A 21,510-nucleotide genomic window follows, 5' to 3' on the forward strand; every position below is an offset into this window, starting at 1 on the left:
CATGCCAGAAGGGAGAGGGGAAGAGCCTAGGAAGTAAAGCCCGGTCACCTCTCTCTCCATCTCTTCCTCCCCCTTCCTCTCTCTCATCTCTCTCTCCCTTTTCCCACTCCTCTCTTCCTTTCTTCTCTCTCCTTTCCCCTTTCTCTTCCTTCTCTTCTTCCCTCCCTTTCTCTCTCTCTCCTTTCTTTCTCTCTTCTGCCTCCTTTATTTTTTATTTTTTTGGTTTTTGGTCACACCCAGCAGCGCTCAGGGATTACTCCTGGCAGGCTGGGGGGGGGGGGAACCATATAGGATGCCGGGATTTGAACCACCATCCTTCTGCTTGCAAGGCAAACACCCTGCCTCCATGCTATCTCTCTGTCCCCTCTGCCTCTTTCTTTTCTTTCTCCTTCTCTCTCCTCCTTTTCTCCCTACTTTCCTCCCTCCCTTCTTCTCTTCCTTCCCTCTCTCCTTATTTCCTTCCGTCTTTCCTCCCCCTTTTCCTTCCTTCCTCTCTTCTTCCTTCCTCCCTTTTCTCTCTTCTTCCTTCCTCTTTCCCTCCCTGCCACCTCAGCTTCCCTCCCTCTCAGGCCACCCCCTGCAGACCATCTGCTGAGTTACCCTGGCTCCTTCCCCACCCCTCCCTGGCTGTTACCTGAGCTGATGGATCCCACAGACTACAAGGCATGCGGGGGAGCAGATCCACAGGAAGTGTGATGGGCCTCTTGGGTGGCCCACCGGGGCCCTCCATGAACTAATCCCGGGGTGACGCCCCCCTCAGAGCTGCCTCCACCACAGGGCAGGTTCTCTTTAGGGTGAGATGAAGGTTTATCTCCATAATAGGGCACCTAATTAAACTCATAAAGCTGGGCCGGGCCTCGGGCCCCTCCTGCGACACTTTCGCTTTGTAAATCACTTTACGATGTGCCAGGTGTGTCCTCCCCTGGACAGGTCCCAGGCGCAGACGCCCTCTTCCCTCCCTGAGCCTGGGCTGCCCAGGGTGCTCGGTAGCCAGTCCTGGGGGCTGGGTCCAGCCCCAAAGCGGGTTCAGGCGGGCGGGAGGGCCCGGGACTGCGCAGCCCGGGTCTCCCCCTCTCCCCGGCCCGGGCGGGGGGTGGTGAGGCCCCGCGTCGACCCTGCATTCCGCGGCGCACCTGGCTCCCGTTCACAGCGCAGCAGCCATTGTCCCCCGCGGAGCAGAAGGGCCCGTTTACCCAGCTGGGGAGGAACAAAGTGCCGCCTTATCTCCCGCGGGGTCACAGGGGGGGCGCAGGCCCAGGGCTCCCCCGGTGCCCCCCACAGAGATTGGCGGCGGCCCGCCAGCTGCCCCTGCGCCCCGACCCCAGGCTGGCGGTGCCCGGTCAGCTCCGGGGTGAGGACAGGCCCCGGGGGAGGGGCAGCGGGGTCTGCGGGTGCTGAGCGGAGAGCCCCGGAGGCGGGCGGCCCAGCACAGGGGCCGGGAGCTGGCCGGGCGCCCGCACAGGCTTAGCTGTCTCCTGCCAAAGGCTGCGTCTGTCCCCTGCGCCAGCTTCTTCGCAGCCTCTCTCCTGGTCTCCTCATTCCCTCTGCACACGCACACGCACACGCACACACACGCACACACACACACACACACACACACACACACATTCATTCGGGGCCCCTCTCAAGGACAGCTGCCGGTTCTGATCTCTGCATCGTGGACCCCACGGAGGGGAGCAGCAGGAGGAGCCCGAGCAGAGCAGCACTGGGTCACCTCCCCACAGGCTCTTCCCTGGACATGCACGGACTGTCCGGTGCTGCTGTGGGGCCCCACGGGCAGGTGCTCCCCAAGGAAGCGTCACCGGACCACACTCAAGCCTAGGACTCTTGTGGAAAATGAAAGAGATGCAGGCTCCATCCGACAGACCAGCTGGAGGAGGGAGCTGAGCTCTCCCTGCCCGAGTCCTGCTCAGCGAGGGGTGGAGCAGTGCTGGGGGGAGCAGACCCACCCATGGGGAGGCCAGCAAGCTCCCCTGTCCCCCCACAGCAGGAGGGAGCCCCCCCCCCCCGCACCTCTGCTGTCAGCCGGGCCTTCTACTCGTGGTCCCTGATGAACTAGCTGGTAATGAGGATCCCTCAGAGCATGGGCCTCTCTGGACTGCCACCCGCCCACCGGCCTCAGCCCCACTGGCCCTGGCGCTCCCCTGCCTTTGTCACCCGGCTTCTGGGCCTTGGGACTTCTCCGTGAAGCCCAGGCTGAGACATAGTACCTCAACCTGTGCCCAGCCCAGGACCTCGGGGCGGCTCTTCTCTGTCCAGGACTGGAACCAGCTTGTAAGCGCTGCACATGCACAGCGCAGCACTAGGGCATACGCAGCAGCACTGACCGGGCCCCTGAGGGTAGTTGGTGCAGGAGCAGGGGCAGACAGACCTGTGATGTGATGTGGGCGCGCCTGTGACTGGGAGCACTTGTGATGTGGGTGCACATGTCCAAGGACCCCCAGCCTGGCTTCTGTGAGTGCAAAGACACTCAGGCATGTGCCATTGTAACCTGCAGGCACAGAGCGGGGCTCACTACCCCAGATGCACTTTCCCAGGCACTTCTTAGGAGCTCCCTCTGCTCTGCCTCTCGCGGGGGGGGGGGGGGGGCTTTGCGGGCCTCCGTACAACATTTTGTGGCCCTGCCCTAGAGGAATCTTTTTTTGTTTTGTTTTAGTTGTTTGGGTCACCCCCCCACCAGTGTTCAAGGCTTACTACTGACTTTGCACTCAAGGATCACCCGACTTTGCCTCCTGCGGCTCCCAAGTACATTGAGTTTGAGACCCCTGCTCTAGAGTCTTTCTCTTTCCCTCTGGCTTCCTCTTTTCAGGTGCTCTCTCACACACACCCTCTCCAAGGTACACACACAAGCGCGCACGCGCGCGCACACACACACACACACACACACACACATTTCTCCAGGGTGTGCATGCACACACAAGTTCCCCAGGCACATGCACACTTGCTTTTTTATGGTGGAAACAGCCCTGGCTGATGCCCACTGGCCCTCTTATTTCTCACACTGGGAATATCCCCGAGGTGCCCAGACCCTGACTTTCAGCCCTTAAGTGTGTTCATGACTGTCCTAAGGAGCACCAGGTCCCATTTCCAGGCCAAGCTTGGCAGGGAGTAGCAAGCAGGGATTAGGGGGCAGAGGGAGCAGCTTCTGGACATGGCCCAGGGCTTCAGTGGCCGGACACCTCTGCAGCACCCAAAGACCCCTGAGCACTCCCCAGGTGCCCCCTGGGGTTCCAGCTGCCGCCAGAGTCCTGGTTCCAGCTGCTCAGCGAGGGTGGGGGTTGGACCCTGGCAGTCTGGGCCTCTACCTTTTATCTTCATAAAACAAAGTAATTCACTTTTAATGGTGCTGGTGTTTTCTTTCCCAGTTGTTCTGGGGCTGATAATGCATCTGAGCTGCCCCGGCAGATTAAACCACCTTGACCTTCCTATCAGAGAGCAGAATAAATTCTATTGACTCATGAAGGTGCCCCTGCCTGCTGATCCTGATGATGCGATCCTTCTTCTTTACCAGCCTCCACTCATGGCCAACAAAGCTTGATTATTCCCCAGGGCAGGGCTAGGTGGTGGGTCTGGCTTCCAAGAAATCTGCCCCCGACACGGAGGCACCAGAGCTGATGGGTCCATTCACAGGGGTCTTGCAAAGCGTAGGAGGATCTAAGAAGTCAGGGGACATTGAGGGCTGTGGGGTGAACTGCGGGACCAGGATCCCAATCCTTTCCAGAGCTGTGTGGGCCACACAGCAGAGCCTGAGCACAGGCTGGTGATCTGTGGGGTGAGCGATCATGGGTTCCTGGTGGATCTCATGGTTTTGGGTGGATCATTCAGGTGGACCCCCCCCCCCAGTGCTTATGAATCCTACAGTCCTGGGTGGATCTACAGCTCTGTGTGGATCCCCCCATTTAGGGGTGGGTCCCAAGATCCTGGTACCTAGGTGAGGTGGGGGAGGTTCTGAGGGTTCTGGCTTCACAGAGTGCAGGAGGCTGCACAGCCTGCCATATAGATGCCTGAGTAGACACACTGAACCCTGATGGTTCCAGAAAGGCAGAGGCTATGGGCAGATTGTCGGTTCCCCAACCCCCGCACTTGGCATTCTGTATTGGGGAGCAAAAGTGCCCAGTGACTGGACAGTGGTGGCTTGGCCCAGGACCCCTAGTGCCCCACGAGGATCTCATCAGACCCCTTTCACTCCTCCCAGCCCAGAGTGGCAGACCTGTAATTGTGTGATCCATAGCCATCACAGAGGGGCTGGTGTCCCATCCCCAGGACCAGTCCCCTCAAGGTCCACCCTGTCCCCCAGTGGTGGGGACACTTGTGTGGCAGCAGAGTCCTGGGCAAACGTATTTCCCACGGGAGCAAGGTCACCCCTGGGAACTCACCTGGGCTTGTGACAGGAGCACTCACGGAGCTGCACCGCCTTCCCCAAGGCTGTCTCTGCACTCCAGAAACTTCCTAAACCAACACACCGTGGCCTGTGTCAGAGCTTGTCTTTGCTCCAGCTCAGCCCCGGGACCCTTTCAAGGAGCCATTCCCAGGATAGTAGCCGGAGGTGCTTTTGTGCTGACCCCTGCCACAGTTCTCAGGGCAGTGCTTGCTGTGTGGGCCACAATTCACAGGCACGCAACGTTCACCTTGTGGAACAAAGTTCTCAGCCATGTGGACACAGATATCAGGCACCATGCTCAACAATGTGGACCACAGTTCTCAGCTGTGTGCTCTAACTCAGGGTGGCCTTGTCCCAGCCCTCATACTTCGTCAGACTGTGGAGTTTTCTGATTTCTTTTTTTTTTTGTGTGTGTGTGTGGTTTTTGGGTCACACCCGGCAGTGCTCAGGGGTTATTCCTGGCTCCAGGCTCAGAAATTGCTCCTGGCAGGCACGGGGGACCATATGGGGCGCCGGGATTCGAACCGATGACCTCCTGCATGAAAGGCAAACACCTTACCTCCATGTTATCTCTCCAGCCCCGAGTTTTCTGATTTCTTGAGACACTTCCTAAGTGGTCCTCACAGGTGGGCAAGCCTAAAGCCAAGCTTCCCATTCACTGACTTTTTTTTTTTCCATACCCAGCAATGCTCAGGGGTTACTCGTGGCTCAGCACCCAGAAACTACTACGGACCGGCACAGGGATGCCAGGGATTAAACCCAGGTCAGCCCAGTCCAAGGCAAATGCTCTCTCTGTTGTGCTCTCGCTCTGGCCCCTCACTGAACTCCATAGCTCATCAGTTGGGTTCACTGAGGCTTCTGGGTGAGTCCCCAGATCACAGGTGGCTGTCACCAGCTCAGTCAGACCCACTGCCTGCCAAATCCCTTTGTGGCCTCCTCAGCATTGCCCATCCAGTGTGGGTGGGGTCCTCCTGTCTCAACCAGTGGGCTGGTGTTTGGTCTCACTCACGGACTGTCTATTTGTCCCACTATGTCTGGATTCCAGCAGCTTGGCAACTGGAGCGTTTGTGTTTGCAGGCAGCATCTCCCCTTCTTCCCAAGGCTCCTTTAGTCAGGGTTTTGTGGGCCCCTCCCATATAGCAGTGAAGTCGTTTCCTTCAAAAGGGTTGCTGGTATTGATAGGCACCTCGCTGTGAGGTGAGGTCGACAATCTTTGTTCCTTTTTGGGCCACACCCCACAGTGCTCCTGACTACTCAGAAAACACTATCTGGACTGCTGAGGTTCAAACCCAGGTCAGCCATGTGTAAGTACCCTCCATGCTCTGCTCCTTCCAGTCCAGGATGTGTGAATTCAACTATTGAATTCCCTTATACTCTAGTCATGATGATGCACTATCGCCAGTGGTCGGCAACTTGCGGCTTGCGAGCCACACGTGCCTCTTTACACTTTCCATTTGGCTCGTGTGTGCCAGGCGGCTGCTCCAGGAGCCAGGACTCTGCTCCTAGCCTCTCTCTGTCAGTGTGCGCCCCGTGTGGCTCTCAAAATAAATTTCAATCTGAGATTTGGCTCAGTTGAAAAAAAGGTTGCCGACCACTGCACTATCCCTACCTCTTGTTATTCTCAGGGGTGTCACACTCAGAGATGCCCAAGGGCACCCCACTCTTTCCTTGGGGGCTGCTGAGGACAGTTCAGTGCTGCAGTGAACCTGACTCCATGTTCTCAGCCCGCCGAGTTCCCAGGAACGCATGGCACCGGGCGTTGACTTTTCCCCATGTGGTTTGTTTTGGGTCTGGAGAGAATGCCACATGGTCCCAAGATGTCTGCTGGAGCCCGTGCTGAGAAGTGATGGGCCTAGGTAGGGAACGGCAACCATGGGCCGAGCATGTCCCAAACCCCAGGACAGCTGGACATTCCTGTGATGTGGGATTGACTGGATGCCACCCCACTCAGCATACCTCTTGCTACTCATTGCAGGAAACACTGCCACCCCACTCAGTAGATGCCTTTTTACTCACTGGTAGGAGACACCTTTGAATGTAGCACCTTGGACTGGTGTTTAGACCAGCTGCTCTCCACCCCAGCATGTGGTCTAGTTCTTAATATGTCACGTCTCAGGTAAATGCTCATTTCTGGCTTTCTTTTGATGAGCTCTATGCTTCTTAGGAGTGGAAGACGGTTTCACCTCCTTCAGTATGTGGATTATTTCCTGCATCAGCTTTTGCTTTCAGACCCGTGTCTCCCCACTGTCCTGGTTTTGGAGCTTGATGCTTGATTCTCACTGTGACGCCGACACTAAGGACATTAAGGGGACACTAAGGATGGTACACATCAGGGCTCTTGAGATCCCTCTCTACCTCCCACCTCCACCGAGGCTGGCACGAATATTCCCAGAGGTGAGCTAGAGCCACTAGCTTCTGTTAGGGATGACCTAAGGCATATGAGGTGCCTCAATGAGGCATGATGCTGGAAAGGTCTGAGAAAGCCCCCCCCCTGGGCAGGCCCCCAACCCAAAAGTCCATGAGCACTTGAGGCCAAACAGGAAAATAGGGCCAATCCCTCAATGCTGGAAACACCTGCTCCTTGTGCCAGTTTCAGAGCAGTGACAAGACCTATGACTTCCACATGCAACGGGTCCTGGGTCCCGGGTCCCGAGTTCCACCAAGTGTGAGGCCTGTCCATGTACCTCACATGTCCATGGCCCCATGCTAGATGTGCACTCACAGATGGCCAGTGAGGCTTCAGTTCTGTCTGGCTGGAAAGGGGCAGGTGACAAGTCACAGAACCACAGACAGGCAGGCTGAGTGTCTTCCAAACAGGGGAGAGGCCAGAGTGGGTGTGGTTGCAGACAGGAGTGTCCAGAAGGCCAAGGACTTGGCTCCCACATGCCCCTCACACCCCACCCACACTCCACAGTGCATCTCCATACTCCAGACCATAGGACCAGCCTTCCCAGGTGACTTCAAGCACCAGGGCCTTTTGGTAAAGTCCATGTCAAGTCAGATCGAGGGGGTGCCAGGAACCCGCTTTGCTGCTCTGGGGTCTCAGCACCTATTCACTGGGCTCCTTTTGCATGTCCTCCCCTCCCCCAAAGGCTCTGGTCAGGGACAGACATGCAGGTGCCTCAGGAGACCCTGGCAAGCTGTGGCTGGAGTGAGCTGGGAAAGGCAGGTGGGGTCCTGGGCAGCTTGGACCCTCCTGTGGAGGGAACCAAGGGGTGTGGAGCCCTTGCAGAAGGCCCCATACCTGTGCTAAGTGGACTAGATTCCTGTGGCCACATCCCGAGGAACCTCACCAACATGCCCTGGGCACAGAGATGATGGATGAGACACAGCGAGGCCTCATGGCAACAGAAAAGGGGTTGGCCTGTATTTGCAGCAAAAGAGGCCATTTCAGAGGAGAGTGGCGCCCTCTAGTGGGCCAATTCACCTGCACAGAAGAGGCAGGGCCCAGAGCAAAGGCAGGTCAGACCATCTGGACTCGGAGGAGGCCTGGATGCTGGATCTCATCCCTGTGATAGATATTCCAGATGGTTGAAAACACGAACATTGTGTGGCCAAAGTAGCATCAAGTGCTGCGCTCCCCAGATGGGTCCCTATAGCCTCAGAGCTGTCCTGCCCTGCAGTGCCTGGGTGCTGAGCTCCGCTCGCTCCTGCAACAGCGCTGTCTCCTTGGGATGCTGTGCCTGGCCATGACGCAGCAGGAAGTGGCTGATGAAGAGCTTCAGGCCCTCTCGCAGCATGCCCAGCTTTGGGTTGTCAGATACTCTGGAAGAAATCAGCCCCATTAGCACGTGGATGGGCATGTTTCCTGCCCCCCAGCAACAGCACTGCAGTACTGCCCGAGCCAGTCTAGGCAGACTCACCGGGTGAAGATAGCAGCCAGGTCTTCGGGCTCTGTCCCCAGCAGCAGTAGTGACAGCAGTTTCCGCAGGAAACGGATTCGGGCTTTGTCCAGTTCACTGAATTCTACCACCTGTGTTGGGGGAGACAGCCACGGAGCAGCTTTTCAGCAACTTCTAAATGTAAAAGCTACAAGTTCTGCTGCCCCGTAGTTTGGGAATCAAGCCAGGTCTGTCCTGGGTCAGCCGCATGCAAGGCAAATGGCCTACCGATGTGCTATCTCTCAGGCCCCAGTTCCCACCCCCCTTTGGGCCACACCGGTGATGCTCAGGGGTTACTCCTGACAATGTACTCAGAAATCGCTCCTGGCTTGGGGGACCATATGGGATGCCAAGGGATTGAACCGCGGTTGTCCTAGGCTAGCGCCAGCCCCATCCAGTTTTGTTTCTTTTTTTTTAAAGGCCATACCCAGAGGTGCTGGGAAGGTACCTGGGCCTCTTGCATGCAAAGCACATGCTCCAGCAGGCTAGCATCTCAGCTGGGCCCCTCTCCTCGTAGTAGGAACAGATGTCCTAACTGCAGGAGCACCCACAGTAATCCAACTCCAAAAACAAGGGGACGATCAGTGGCGCAGCAGTAGGGCGTTTGCCTTGCACGCGGCTGACCTAGGATGGACCACGGTTCTATCCCCCAGCATCCCAAACTAGGAGCAATTTCTAAGTGAATAGCCAGGAATAACCCGAGCGTCACTGGGTATAGCCTCCCACCACGTCCCCCCAAAAGAACAAAAACAAACGCTCTCCATTGCTGCAAAGAAACCACTTCAAAGTTTCCACCTGACACGGGACTGAGTCAGAGGTCTTCCTGGGTCACCAACTGCAGCATAACTCAGATGCCCCCAAGAAATGTTCTGAGAGGAAGGAGCCTGTGTGTGTGTTTGTGAGAGAGAGACAGACAGACAGACACATACATACACACACACGCACACGTACGCACACACTTAGGGCTCACAGCTCTGTTCTTGGGCTGCCACATGCACAGGACACACCTTTTTTTTGTTTTTTGTTTTTGGGTCACATCCGGCTTTGCTCAGGGGTGACTCCTGGCTGTCTGCTCAGAAATTGCTCCTGGCAGGCACGGGGGACCCTATGGGACACCGGGATTCGAACCAACCACCTTAGATCCTGGATCGGCTGCTTGCAAGGCAAACGCCGCTGTGCTATCTCTCCGGGCCCAGGACACACCTTTAAGATGGAGAGCGGAAGTGACTTTGTCTTCAACAGGTGGGCCACCAACTGCACCAAGTTAGACACATTTGTGGCTGGCAAATTGTCCAAGTCCCGGAACTTGTCCCAGAAGCTGAACTGGAAGGTCATCTGAGGATTACGAGAACAGAGCATCACCCAGCTACAGCCACCCGCCCACTTTGGGGGAAAAGGTTCTGGGGGCACCAGGCCTCTCTGGATCTCTAGCCCAGATTCGGCGATGCAAGGAGCTGGGGAGCCACACTCACCTGCAGGCGCCGGTCGTGCGCACAGAGTCGGGCAGCCAGGAAGGCGTAAAAGGGGTTGTAGGGGTGCTCCTGCAGGCAGCAGTCCACCAACACATGCACCATCTCCCGCTCCTGTGGCTCCTTCAGGCCGAGCCTGGGCACACGGTGGTGGGGTCTTAGACTCGGCCGTGTGGGATCAGGATGCAGGAGTGAGGGCACTTGCAACTGTGTATGGTGGTGAAGGTGTGGGCTTGTTTCTCTGTGTGTGTGTGTGAAGATGAGAGGATGTGTGTGTGTGTGTGTGTGTGTGTGTGTGTGTGTGTGTGTGTGTGTGTGTGAAGATGAATGAGTGTATGTGCCATGTTTGCATGTTTATGTGTTGAGAAGGTGAGAGTATGTGCATATGTGTGTGAAAAGGTGAGGGGATGTGTGAGGACCCTGCCTGGATTAGGTGAGGAGTCCAAGTCCAGCCTTGACACGCCTGAGGCAATCTCTGGAAGCCCAAGACCTCTCAGCTTGTGAGAGGCCCTACAGCTCAGTAGATGCCCTCTTGTCCCCTCGGACCTGTGGAGTGGAGCTGTGTCCCCAGGGTGGTGTCATGGTCATGCGGTCAGGTGTGAGGCTCTAGTGATGGCCCACAATGCTCTACTTGGCAGGGAGGCAGGCTCCTTCCCAGGAACTGACGGGCTGAGCCCTATTTCCCGGCATCTCTAACCCAACAGTCCTACCCATGGCAATCCTTCCCCAGGGCTCAGCCAGGCCTGAAGTTAAGTCCAGGAAGCGCTAAAATTCCACTGATGTGGTTTGGTCTCGAGTTTCTCCCAAGCTGGTGCTCAAGTTGCACTTTTGTCGTTGCTTGCGGGACCACATGGTAATCAGGATGGCCCAGAGCCTCCTGCAGGTCCTACCACTAGATGCAGATCCGTGAGGATGCCACAGCCCCAAAGTGGGGCTCCCTGAGGAAATAAGCACCCAGCCCTTTGATCCTGCTGGGTCTGACTCAGGAGACATCTGGTCACTGGCTGGTTCTGTGGTCTAGAGTCTCTGACCACTGGCTCCCAACTGCCCGAGCCCTGTTGCTCAGTGGGATGGGGCGTGGGATCCCTGCTTACCTGAGCAGCTTGTCAAAGGCATCCAGAAAATCTTCGCTAGTCATCAGGGTGCAGAAGACGCTTCTCCTGACATCTGTGTTCATCCGCTGCTTCTGGGCCAGCTTCAGCACCTGGGCGCTGACCTGAGGGCAGGTGGGCATCAGCTCCAGGTACCAGGATGAGGTGACATAGGACAGGACAGGCCTCCTTCAGTGGCCAGGGCACAGGTGCTGGAGGCCAGCCTGGAACATAGTACTCGAGTACGGACTCACCAGCCCTCCTGAGTCCCTGGTTCCCCCCAACCTTCGTTCTCTTATTGACAGAGTTGGTACCGCATTCAGGGGCTTCAAGAATCCCCCAGGTATGGAGTCAGCCCAAAGGGCAGTGGGGTGCCCAGCTCAATCCCTGGCACTGCATGTGCCCAAGCACCACCAAGATGTGGGCCCCAGAATCAAGCCCTCACCCTAAACCTTCTAGAAGAGATTTTGGACCCTGAGGAAGCATATGGCCCATGGCTGGGAATGCCTACCGTGCCCGTGTGCAGCTTCTGTGGGCTCCTCTGGGCGCCATCCTCAATCATCGGAGCCCCAGTCCATGCAGACCCCACAATCCACCAGCGCCCAGTTTGCTCAGCATTGAGGACATTGTCCCAGGAGACGCGGAGTTGTGTTTCTGAGCCGGAGCTGGCATTGCGCACCTAGAAGAGGGAGCCTGTGAGTCTGGGGATCCCTCCCCTGCAGCCACCCCTGCACTCTGGACCCCTAGAGGCTGTGCTGGTCAGTGAGGGGCTAACACTCCTTAAACCCAGGAGCAAGGGTATAGTCTACTCCAGGCCTCAGTGTAATGTAGGGTAACTTGGCTTTGCAAGGGACACTACCCCTCAGCAAGGCCCTACAGCCACCCAGTGGGACTCACCAGGGTTCGCTGCAGTTTGCGAAGCCGTTCCACGGGCTCAGGATCATAGCCGGGCAGCTTGCGCACGTCGTTGTTCTTGAGGGCCAGCATGGCCTCCAGCATAAAGCGCACCTGGGACAGGATGCACGATCTGCTGGGGCTCTGCCAACCCCATGCTCCTTGGGAGCCATTGTATCCAGAAACCTGCCTTCAGGATAGAGTGGGATGGGGTCCAGCCTGTAGCCGTCCAGAACCTAACTTTTTTTTGGTTTTTGGGCCACACCCGACGGTGCTCAGGGGTTACTTCTGGCTGTCTGCTGAGGAATAGCTCCTGGCAGGCACGGGGACCATATGGGACACTGGGATTCGAACCAACCCATCTTTTCCTGGATCGGCTGCTTGCAAGACAAACACCGCCCCAGAGCCTAACTTCTAACACTGCCCGCCACACACCCTGTTCTGTTCCTGAAGCTGCTCGTTGGCGCTGGCTGCCTTGCACTGGGTCTTGGCAATGAGCTCCTTGAGTGCCACCGTGTCATCCCGGCGCAGCGAGAAGCCCACAGTGCGCAGCAGTAGCAGGATCAGCTCCACATCTTGTTCCGAGAATCTGTCCAGGAGCCTGTGTAGGAGGTCGAAGAGCAGCCGTGCGTGCACCACATGGAAATGGTAGAGGTGGGACAGGAGGCCTAGCAGGTTGGCACATTCCTTGCCTGCTGTTCCTGCCCGGTAAGCAGCATCAAACCGCCGTACCACAGCCTCCAGGAAATGCGCACCCACCTGCGGGGAGATGGGTAGCTGAGAGGGGCCAGGGGCCTTCAGAGGCAGCTGGGAAACGTGTGCAGGCGACCCAGAGTCCTCCCTGGCACTGCATGGGAGCTGCTGTGTGCTCAGAGCTACCAAGGGTGCATTTGCCAGGAAGTGCCTGGCAGCTCAGATCTGCTTCCTGAGAAGCCCCCCCTCCTGCACAGAGCAATGCCCCTCAAGCACTTGGGCAGGGGAGTGGGCATTTACCTCAATGCCCACGGTGCAGTGCAGGATGCTGACCAGGAGGACATGTTCCATGAGCAGGCGGCTGGGCGTGGGGGTGTCAGGGGCACAGGCGCGTAGCAGGGCATCAGTCAATGTGGTATTCATGTCCCGCCGGCTGTGAGCCATGTACAGCTCCTCCAGCTGGGTGCTGATGGACGCCAGGTTGGACTCGCTGAGCCTAGAGATGGCCAGATTCAGCGGAAAGCTGTGAGCTTTTGCTTCTACCTCCGCCCACCTGTGTACCTTGCAAGGCTTGGTCTGGATGGCATGGGTAAGGGGGGAGGGAGATGGGGAGGACATAGCTCAGGCAGTGAGAGCAAGGATGTCAGGGCCTGAGCTGTGCCACTGTGAAGCCAATACGTGTGTGTTCGAGTGTGTCTTGTTGTGTCCCCACAGACATCCCTGGGGATGCAAGTCTGGAAGACTTCGGGGCCTCTGAACTGCCCAGACGTGCCAAGGATGAGGGACCCAGAGCCATACTCTTTGGGGCTGCAGGCACTAGGAGCAGCAGTCCCCCCACAGTCCTCCTCACCTGTTGATGAGGCCTTTGACCTGCTTCTTTAGCCGTTCCAGTTCCTCCGATTTCCGAGCATCCGTGCTTTCGGTCGCCAACTTCACGCGCTTTACCCCATCTTGACACTGACCCTGCTGGGAGAAGCCAGTCAGTGAGCACAGCGAGAGGAGAGCCTTCAGCACCTCTCACCAGGCCCTGCACGTCAGGCCCCGATTCTGGATGGAAAGTGACCTTGAAATAGTTGCCCTGATGCAAGTAGCAATTTGGGATTAAAGGACAGGTCAGGGGCCTGGTCAGGACCAGAGTGCCAGAAGAACAGGCGAGGGCATGGGCTGGCCCCGAGCAACAGTGCCTGGAAAGGCCTCAGGCTCTTTCCCCCAATGCTTCATTCTGTTTTTGGTTTTTGGGTCACATCCAGCAGCGCTCATGGGTTTCTCCTGGCAGGCTCAGGGACCGTATGGGATGCCGGGATTCGAACTACTGTCCTGCATGAGAGGCAAACGCCTTACCTGCCTTACCTCCATGGTGTCTCTCCGGCCCCAATGGTGCATGGTCAAGCTGCCTCGTGACTCCCAACTGCACCTGCCAGCTGTGCCCTACCTGGTCTTCGAGGCTCAGCTCCTCCGTGCTGCGCCCGTGTTCCTCGTCTGCGAATCGCACTCTGTGAGCCGGCTTGGGCTGCGTGGCTTTGCCGGGACGTCTCTGAGGCTCCTCTTGCAGCTTCGGGCCCCGGGCCGCGGATTCCTGGCCACCGGGGGGCTCGCTGCGCTCCTGCCCGCTGGGCTCTCCGTCCTCCTCGGGGTCGCTCTCAGGGTCGCTCTCCTCCTCCTCCTCCTCCTCCTCGGCATAGTCCTCGTCCTCCTCCTCGCCTTCGCTGTCGTACAGGCCGCAGCCCCGGCCGCCGCCCAGCACCCCCAGGACATAGTCCAGCCCGTCGCGGGCGAAGCTGGGGGGCACGGGGTCCGCGGCGTCCTTCCTGCGGCGCTTGGTCAGGCCCAGGCGGCGCTCCAGCCGGCGGATCTCGCGCTCGTCCGCCTCGTTGGCGGCCAGCAGGGCCCGCTTGCGCAAGGCCGACGAGGAGGCGCCGGGCCTGGCCGCGGTGCTGGCGGGGCTCCTGGCGGGGGTGCTGGCGGCGCGGCCGGGAGCGGGAGCCGGAGCGGGCGCCGGGTCCCCGTCCGTGCCCGTGTCCGCGCCCCCGTCCCCGCCGCTCCCGGCCTCGGCGGGCTCCTCCTCGGCAAGCCGCTTCCTCCGGCGCCGCTTCTCCTGCCTCCGGCCGCGGCGGCGCTGCTTCCCGGCCAGGCGTCGGCGTGCTGCGGGCCGCGCCCCCGCGCCGCCCCCGTCCCCTTCGCCGCCGCGCGACGCGGCCTGCACGAACTCCGCCACCGCTCGCTGCAGCCGCTTCGCCGGCCCCGCGCCCCCGGCCCTGCGCGGCGCCATGTTCCTGCTCCTCGCGGCGCGCTTCCGGCAGGTGGCGGGCGGGCGGGACTTCCGGCGGGCGGCGGGCGGGACTTCCTCCGAGCTGCGGAAGGCGGGGCGGGACTTCCGGGCAGCGGCGTGACGGGCGCCCCCTGCCGGCGGATCGAACCGCGATAGGCTGCCTGTGCGCGTGCGCGAGGCACCTGTCGGGCCCCCGTACTGTCACATGAATCGTTTTCTCTACTCTACTGCATCAGCGCCTTTTGATGCACAACACATCCTTTCTCTTACGGAAAAGCAGCGCTGGGCCACCCTGGCATAGGGATGTGACTCAGCTCTGGCCTCCTGGCTGCGTTTGCCTGCAGGACCTCTGCCTCTGCAGCCCCAGCCTGGGCCTTCCCAGAGGACGATATTGTTCTAGAAACTTCCTCCGGGAAGTGTGTCGTGTGCCTTTCTACATACTCCGACAATGCCGACTCTCCCCACTCAATGTCAGGGCCGTGGTTCTGCCTGGAGGAGCAAGGCCATGTGGAGCTGACCCCGGGGAGGAGATGGTGGCTGGTGTCTGGGCCAGCTGGATCATAGGCCTTGGAGGACACTTCTCTGCCACAGGGTAGGCTCAGCGTGTCACTCTCTCCTCCCCATGGGACGAGTCATTGCGGTGGGGTTGGGGCTGCACTGATGTCCCACCGCAGAATCAACAGGAAGGGGAGCCAGAGGGGCCAGAGGGGTGACTTCTCGATGCGCAGCTTGGACCTATGAATTAGTGGGGGCACAGGCGTGTCTGGGTCACAGCCTGGCGCTGAGGCAATGGTCTGTGATGTGTGTCCGAGTCATTGTCCTTGTGTTACTCATGTCCAAGTCAGATCATGCGTAAGACCACAGGCCCCCCGAGGTCAACGTACAGCCAATGGGACTCTGTCCACCCATGTCTGCTGCTGCTTCCTGTCTCAGGGATGGTTCTGTCACCAGTCTCCTGCCCCAGTGACTGTAGGCTCTGAGCCCTCCAGCCTTGTCATTATAGGCCCTCAGTCCCCCAACTCTGTCCCTACAGGCTCTGAGTGCCCCTACCCTCCCTTCCTTCTTCCTTCCTTCCTTCCTTCCTTCCTTCCTTCCTTCCTTCCTTCCTTCCTTCCTTCCTTTCTTCCTTCCTTCTCTTCATTTGCAGTGGTCAGGGGCTCCTGAGGATCACTCCCAGCACCATGCTTGGAGCTGGGTACTTCCCACAAGTCCTGCAGGCCAAGTGTGATGCCCTCCCCAGACTAGAATTGGTTCTCACTAACACAAAGCAGCTTTCGGGAGGTGTTAGGTACAGAGTTTTATTGGTGCCTAATCATTGCAGATCATGATGGTACAAGTACACATTCTATTACAAGGGCTTGTAAACTGGGTTCACTGCTGAGCCTAGAGTTTTCGTGGCTCCGAGCCCCAAATCTAAGGCTGCACCAGGCTGCAAAGTGTCTGTGAACAGTTTAACCTCAGAAGGGAGATAAGCAGGCCCAACAATTTCAGAATGGCCTGGCACATGGGAAGGCGAGCAGGTGGCCCCAGGAGGTGAGACTGAGGAGGATGTCGCCCTGACAGGAGCATCATCAGAAACATTGTCAGCCTTGATTCTGGGTGCTCAGACAAGCGTGCCTTCAGGTCCAAGTTATTGCGAAACAGCCGTAAATCAGTGTGTTAGCCAGACCAGAGCAGCCGTGGACCATTCAGTGTTAATCTGGGCTGCACTGGCAGCCCTCAGATCGGCCATATTTTATCACACTCAGGTCACCCGGCCAATGGGGTGGCACTGGCGCTTATTTATCTTATTCGTTAATTTGGCTGAGTAGTAAATTAGGGTAGAATGATAAGTCTTCCTTTCCTCACATCCTTGCTCTAAAGTGTGGCCTGGACACTATCTATGTGACATCATGGCACAGTGTGCATTTTTGCACGTGCCCAGGATATTCCAGGGTAGGTATTATTTCTGAGTCACTCGCCTCTGTCTCATTGTGACAATACTGCTGCATGCAAAATAGAGTCTTGAGGCTGGAGAGATAGCACAGCAATAGGGTGTTTGCCTTGGACACAGCTGACCCAGGACGAACCCGGGTTGGATTCCTAACATCCCATATGCCGGGTGGGATTTCTGAGCGCAGAGCAGGAGTAACCCCTGAGCACTGCTGGGTGTGCACCCCCATGCAAAAGACAGTCTTGTAAGTCACAGTGCCCCCTGATGGGCCAAGGAAAGGCATGGGGATGGTGATAGGTCCCAGCATGTCACATAGGGGTCTAGGCCTGAGCCAGGCCCTGGGCCAAGCCTCTTTTCCTATACCCACTGTTGCCCAAAGAGCTCCACTGCCCTCTTTGTCCAGTGTGGTGCCCATATGCCATGGGGAGGGGTTCCTTCTCTGTCTTCCAATGTCAGGGGACATTGCTGGTAAACCCAGTCACTGGCAAGGACAAGTTCAAGCACAAGCTTGCTCCAGAGGGAGGGAGCACGCAAGGGGATCTTCAGCCTGGAGAAAGGGCCCAGACACTTGTGTAGGACTCCAGCATACCTCGAAGGACTTTCCCTCATCACTGGGCCATGCTGGTTCCATGAGGTACTGAGAGGAAAATTTACTGCTTTGCAAGCACACATCAGGAAGGAAGAAGGGGCCTACATGAATAGCTTAATGACACAGCTTATAAAACTAGAAAATGATCCAACAAATGGAACCAAAAATAAGTAGGCAGAAGGAAATAATAAAGCTTAGAGCAGAAATCAATGGAGTGGAAATCCAAAAAACAACCCGAAAGATTAACAAAAGCAAAAGTTGGTTCTTTGAAAAAATAAACAAGATTGATAAACTACTGGCAAAACTCACAAAGAAAACAAGAGAGAGGGGGCCAGAGAGATAGCATGGAGGTAGGGCATTTGCCGTAAGTGCACAAGGACAGTGGTTTGAATCCTGGCATCCCATATGGTCCCCCGAGCCTTCCAGGAGCGATTTCTGAGTTTAGAGCCAGGAGATACTCCTGAGCGCTGCCAGGTATGACCCCCCAAAAACAACAACAACAACGACAACAACAAAAAGCGAGAGAGAAACTTTATAAACTGAATTACAAATGAAAAAGGGGGCAGCAGAGAGATAGCATGAAGGTAGGGCATTTGCCTTGCATGCAGAAGGATGTTGGTTTGAATGCTGGTATCTCAGATGGTCCCCCGAGCCTACCAGGAGCGATTTTTTTTTTTTTTTTTTGGTTTTTGGTTTTTGGGCCACACCCGGCAGTGCTCAGGGGTTACTCCTGGCTATCTGCTCAGAAATAGCTCCTGGCAGGCATGGGGACCATATGGGATGCCGGGATTCGAACCAACCACCTTAGGTCCTGGGTTGGGTGCTTGCAAGGCAAACACCGGTATGCTATCTCTCCGGCCCCAGGAGCGATTCCTGAGCATAGAGCCAGGAGTAACCCCTGAGCACTGCCGGATGTGACCCAAAAACCAAAAAAAAAAAAAAGGGGGGGGGAGATCACTACAAATATTGCAGAGATTCAAAGGGTAATCAGAGACTACTTTGAGAAACTCTATGCCATGAAACATGAGAACTTGGAAGAAATGGATAAATTCTTGGACTCTTATAACCTTCCAGGGTGGAATAAGGATGAGGTAGCATATCTAAACAGCCCTATCACTGTGTGTGTGTGTGTGTGTGTGTGTGTGTGTGTGTGTGTTTGGGTCACACTTGGTGGTGCTCAGGGGTTACTCCTGGCTCTGTGCTCAGAAGTTGCTCGTGACAGGCACGGAAGACCACATGGGATTATGGGATGCTGGGATTCGAACCATCATCTGTTCGAATCAGCTGCGTGCAATGCAAACGCCCTACCGCCATGCTATCTCTCCAGCCCCAAGCTCCATCATTATTGAGGAAATTAAAATGGTGATCAAAAATCTTCCCAGAGGGGCCGGTGAGGTGGCGCTAGAGGTAAGGTGTCTGCTTTGCAAGTGCTAGCCAAGGAAAGACTGCGGTTCAATCCCTCGACGTCCCATATGGTCCCCCCAAGCTAGGGGCAATTTCTGAGCACTTAGCCAGGTGTAACCCCTGAGCATCAAACAAAACAAAACAAAAAAAAGCCTTCCCAGAAACAGGCCTAGGCCCAGATGGGTTCACTAATGAATTCTTTCAAATCTTTCAAGAGGAACTTATACCAATCCTTTCCAGGCTTTTTATAAAATTGAAGAAACAGAACACTTCCAAATAATTTCTATGAAGCTAACATCACCTTGATACCAAAACCAGATAGAGATGCTGCCGAAAAAAAAAAAAAGAAAGAAAATTATAGACCAATATCCCTGAAAACACAGATGCAAAGATCCTCAACAAAATTTTGGAAAATAGAATTCAATGCCTCATCAAGAAGGTCATTCACCACAGCTAGGTAGGTTTCATCCCAGGAATGCAAGGATGGTTTAACATCTGTAAATCAATCAACATAATACACCATATCAACAAAAAAAAACCAAAAATCATATGATCATGTCATTAGATACAGAGAAAGCATAAGATAAGGTCCAACACCCATTTTTGGGGGGTTTTACGGGGCACGTCCGTTTGATCCTCAGGGGTTACTCCTAGCTAAGTGCTCAGAAATTGCCCCTGGCTTGGGGGGACCATATGGGATGCCGGGGGATCAAACTGCGGTCCTTCCTTGGCTAGCGCTTGCAAGGCAGACACCTTACCTCTAGCGCCACCTCACCGGCCCCATCCAACACCCATTTTTGATAAAAACCCACATCAAGATGGGAATGAAAGGAACTTTTCTCAATAGAGTCAAGGCCATCTAGCACAGTCAATGGCAAATATTATTCTCAATGGAGATAAACAAAAAGCCTTTCCTCTAAAATCTTGTGCAAGACAAGGTTGCCCTCTCTCACCATTTCTATTCAACATAGTACTGGAAGTACTATTGCCATAGCGATTAGGCAAGAAAAAGATATCAAGGGCATCCAGATAGGTAAGGAGGAAGTCAAGCTCTCACTGTTTGCAGATGACATGATACTATATTTAGAAAACCCTAAAGACTCTACCAAAAAGCTTCTAGAAACAACAGATTCATATAGCAAAGTGGCAGGCTATAACATTATCATGCAAAAATCAATGGCTTTATACACTAATAATGATAGAGAAGAAATGGACATTAAAAATAATCCCATTCACATTAGTGCCCCACAAACTCAAATATCTTGGAGTCAACTTAACTAAAGATGTGAAGGACCTATACAAAGAAAATTATAAAAACCTGCTTCAAGAAATAAGAGAGGACACAAGGAAATGGAGACACATACCCTGCTCATGGATTGGCAGGGTAAATATCATTAAAATGGTAATACTCCCCAAAACATTGTATGGATTTAATCAATCCCTCTAAAGATACCCATGACATTCTTCAAAGAAGTGGGTCAAACACTCCTGATATTCATTTAGAACAATAAACACCCATGAATAGTTAAAACAACCCTTGGGAAAAGGAATATGGGAGGCATTACTTTCCCCAATTGTAAACTGTATTACAAAGCAATAGTTATCAAGACAGCATGATATTGGAATAAAGACAAATACTGACATCAGTGGAATAGACTTGAGTATTCAGAGAATGTTTCCCCAGACATACAATCAACTAATCTTTGATAAAGGGGCAAGAAATCCAATATGAAGCAAGGAAAGCTTCTTCAATAAGTGGCGTTGGCACAACTGGTTAGCCACTTGCAGAAAAGCAAACACAGACCCCCACGCACAAAGATCAAATCCAAATGGATTAAAGACCTGATATCAGGCCTAAACCCATAAGGTATATAGAACAACATGAAGGCAAAACACTCCATGACATTGAGACTAAAGGCATCTTCAAGGAGGAAACAGCATTCTCCAAACAAGTGAGCAGAGATAAACAGATGGGATTATATTAAGCTGAGAAGCTTCTGCACCTCAAAGGAAATAGAGCTTAGGATACAAAAGCCACTCATAGAATGGGAGAAACTATTCACCCAATACCTATCAGACAAGGGGCTAATATCCAAAATATACAAGGCACTGACAGAACTTTACAAGAAAAAAACATCTACCATATTTGCTGGCGTATAAGACAACCCATGAAAAACTTCAACCCATGAAAAACTTCCTAAAGTCTTAAAAGTAAGTTACTTCTTAAAAGTAAGAGTGGTGCGGATCACTTGTCCCTGAAGCTGGAACAAGTTTCAGCATGCTGTATACCAGCATATAATATGACTCCCGACTTTTAGGAAGTTTTTCATGGGTTGAAGGGTCATCTTATACACCAGCAAATAGTCCCATCAAATAATGGGGAGAATGGGGCCAGTGAGGTGGCGCTAGAGGTAAGGTGTCTGCCTTGCAAGCGCTAGCCAAGGAAGGACCGCGATTTGATCCCCCAGTGTCCCATAATGTCCCCCCAAGCCAGGGGCAATTTCTGAGCACTTAGCCAGGAGTAACCCCTGAGCATCAAATGGGTGTGGCCCGAAACCCCCCCCCCAAAATAGGGAGAAGAAATGACAGACACTTTGTCAAAGAAGAAATACAAATAGCCAAAATGCACATGAAAAACTGCTCCACATCACTAATTGTCAGGGAGATTCAAATCAAAACAACAATGAGGTACCATCTCACACCACAGAGACTGGCACACATCACAAAGAGCAAGAACGATCAGTGTTGTTGGGGATGTGGAGAGAGAGGAACTCTTATTCACTGCTGGTAGGAATGCCATCTAGTCCAGCCTTTATGGAAAACAATATGGAGATTCTCCAAAAAAACCTGGAAATTGAGCTCTCATATGATCCAACTATACCACTCCTAGGGATATATCCTAGAAA

General features: G+C 55.0%; 1 protein-coding gene across 1 annotated transcript; it reads right to left on the bottom strand.

Moving 5' to 3' along the window:
• Positions 1 to 7,884: 7,884 nt before the first annotated feature.
• On the bottom strand, positions 7,885 to 14,678 carry NOM1 (nucleolar protein with MIF4G domain 1). The gene is made up of 11 exons (XM_049785969.1): positions 13,842 to 14,678; positions 13,260 to 13,372; positions 12,710 to 12,905; positions 12,152 to 12,475; positions 11,720 to 11,830; positions 11,334 to 11,501; positions 10,826 to 10,947; positions 9,735 to 9,867; positions 9,466 to 9,597; positions 8,245 to 8,354; positions 7,885 to 8,146 (listed from the first exon to the last, which is right to left on the bottom strand). Exons 1-11 carry the CDS (start codon positions 14,676 to 14,678, stop codon positions 7,975 to 7,977), a joined length of 2,418 nt encoding a protein of 805 aa, XP_049641926.1. The 3' UTR covers positions 7,885 to 7,974.
• Positions 14,679 to 21,510: the final 6,832 nt, after the last annotated feature.

The sequence above is a fragment of the Suncus etruscus genome, chromosome 13, assembly GCF_024139225.1.
Source record: "Suncus etruscus isolate mSunEtr1 chromosome 13, mSunEtr1.pri.cur, whole genome shotgun sequence".
NCBI classification, from domain to species: domain Eukaryota; kingdom Metazoa; phylum Chordata; class Mammalia; order Eulipotyphla; family Soricidae; genus Suncus; species Suncus etruscus.

Excerpts from the sequence above, each read along its gene's own strand:
- NOM1 (XM_049785969.1), bottom strand. The coding sequence starts at position 14,678 with ATGGCGCCGCGCAGGGCCGGGGGCGCGGGGCCGGCGAAGCGGCTGCAG. Across the intron at positions 11,831-12,151 it reads AGCTTCAGGAACAGAACAGG|GTGCGCTTTATGCTGGAGGC; the intron begins GTGTGTGGCGGG and ends ATCCTGTCCCAG. Across the intron at positions 8,147-8,244 it reads CTGGCTGCTATCTTCACCCG|AGTATCTGACAACCCAAAGC; the intron begins GTGAGTCTGCCT and ends GATTTCTTCCAG.